This window comes from Lactuca serriola, chromosome 8 (genome assembly GCF_051521515.1).
Source record: "Lactuca serriola cultivar US96UC23 chromosome 8, Lser_US96UC23_V15, whole genome shotgun sequence".
Taxonomy (NCBI): domain Eukaryota; kingdom Viridiplantae; phylum Streptophyta; class Magnoliopsida; order Asterales; family Asteraceae; genus Lactuca; species Lactuca serriola.
In genome coordinates this window covers 28698245-28700275 of record NC_136415.1, presented here as the reverse complement: position 1 = coordinate 28700275, position 2031 = coordinate 28698245, and the positions used below count along the sequence as shown (strand labels likewise).

The window sequence follows — 2031 nt, the reverse complement described above, 5'->3', positions numbered from 1 at the left end:
AGCTTATAAGCTAGTTTTTTTTTAAAAAACTACTTAGGCTATGTTTGGCGTACTAGCTGAAAAGATAGTTGTTAGCTGAAAAGTTAGCTGATAGCTGAAAAGCTAGCTGGGAGTTAAAAAGCTAGCTAAGAGCTGTTAAATAAAAAGTTCGCTGATAGCTGAAAAATTAACTGATAAAAAATGACGTTTGATAAAACTAGCTGAAAAGCTAGCTGAAATATATAAAATGACATTTAAGAGTATTTGTTTCTATAATTAATTAAAGGGTATATTTGAAAAAATTTTAAAAAGTTCCTAAAAAAACTAGTTTAAATAGCTTTTCAAAAAACTAGCTTATAAGCTACTTTTTGGCTTGTTAAACATGACAACATAGAAAAACTCGAAAAATATGTCTCAAACACAGCCTTAGACTAACATTTTAGGAGCTTTTTTTTAATATTCTAAATATACCCTTTAAATAATTATAGAAACATATTTTCTAAATGTCATTTTATATCTTTCAACTAGTTTTTCAGTTAGTTTACTAAACATTATTTTTTATCAGTTAATTTTTTAGCTACCAACTAACTTTTATTTAACAACTATTTTTTCAGATATCACCTAATACGTTAAACATAGTCTAAATACTTTAAAAAAAAAATAGTTTTAAATAACCGATCTCAAACATCTATTGCATATCTACTCCCATCCTTCCCAATATTTCTTACATGTGCGGGTCCAATAAACTTATTGTCGATTTTGAAGAATCTTCTTCCAATCGGTTTCGTTTTACTTCAACATATACGTTTTTTAAATAATTTTATTTACATTAATTCTTAAAATAAAACAAAAATACAATAACAAAGTTTATTTCTTTCATCTATAAATACCATTCATGAAACACACCCATTTACTTATTTATAATCATGAAGCTAATTATTTCATTCATTTTCGTCAATCTCTTCATCTTCATCACCACTCTCTCACTTCTCTCCGCTGCTTCCAGCATAATCTACGACTCCACCGGCAACAAGCTTCTAAGGGGCATCCCGTACTACATACTCCCCCTCCTCCGTGGCTCCGGCGGCGGACTCACGCTTTCTCAGAACACCAAAGATGCTTGTCCACTCAACGTCACGCAAGAGTCTTTCGAGGTCAACAATGGAGCTCCATTCACCTTCAACCCCATAATTCTCGACGAAGAAATCATCCGTGGAGCTTACCCCGTTTCTATCGAAGCTGATGTCGTAAACCCTTGCCATGGATCGAACATATGGAAGGTGACGACGGCGACAGCGGCCAAGGACGACGACGACGATCTTCTGACGAATATTAAACATAAGAAGAAGAAAGATGGTGATAAAGTTGTTTCTGTTCAAATAGTGACCACCGGCGGGGAGTTTAACAAGCCGGAAAGTTGTTTTCAGGTCGTGGAAGATGATGTGATGCCGGGATTGCAGAGCTACCAGATTCAGCATTGCCCGTTTAAATGTGGTACGACGAGTACTGATCTTACTTGCTATAACGTCGGCGTTGTTAGAGATTCCGATGGCAAGGGATATCTTGGTCGGACGGATGCTATCTTCCCTGTCGTGTTTACAAATTCTTTACGCTCGTCTAGCCAATTATCGGTCAAAGTCAGCACATCTAGTCAACCGGGGAAATTAATGAGGTCCGAATAATTCTTTTAGTTACCCTCGTTGTTGTTGATGAAGAAATAAAGTTAGTGACTATTATAGAATTATGCTTGTTAGAATGCCAATTTTATATAAATCTAATTAATAAAAGCATGTAACTCTCAATAGCAAGTTTTCATTAAAGCTTGTTTAGTTTTCTACGTTGATTTAAATAACTTGTGGGTACGAAATACCTTCGACGGTGACATTTTTGTTAGATTTTACAAGCCAAATGAAAGGTGTCATGAATGAAATGCCCGATTCATGACACTTGTTAATGGATAAAATAAAATCAACATGTGGATTACGTAGGACCAATAAAGATTGGAGCCATTTGTTTACAACTACTCTTTCAAAATATTTTGGAAAAACATGA

The 2031-nt window shown here is 34.5% G+C and overlaps 1 protein-coding gene across 1 annotated transcript; it reads left to right on the top strand.

Annotated features, from left to right (window-relative positions):
- Positions 1-905: 905 nt before the first annotated feature.
- LOC145066750 (miraculin-like) lies at positions 906-1661 on the top strand. The gene has a single exon (XM_079014024.1). The coding sequence runs from the start codon at positions 906-908 to the stop codon at positions 1659-1661; it is 756 nt and encodes a 251-aa protein (XP_078870150.1).
- The last annotated feature ends 370 nt before the right edge of the window (positions 1662-2031 follow it).

Excerpts from the sequence above, each read along its gene's own strand:
- LOC145066750 (XM_079014024.1), top strand. The coding sequence starts at position 906 with ATGAAGCTAATTATTTCATTCATTTTCGTCAATCTCTTCATCTTCATC.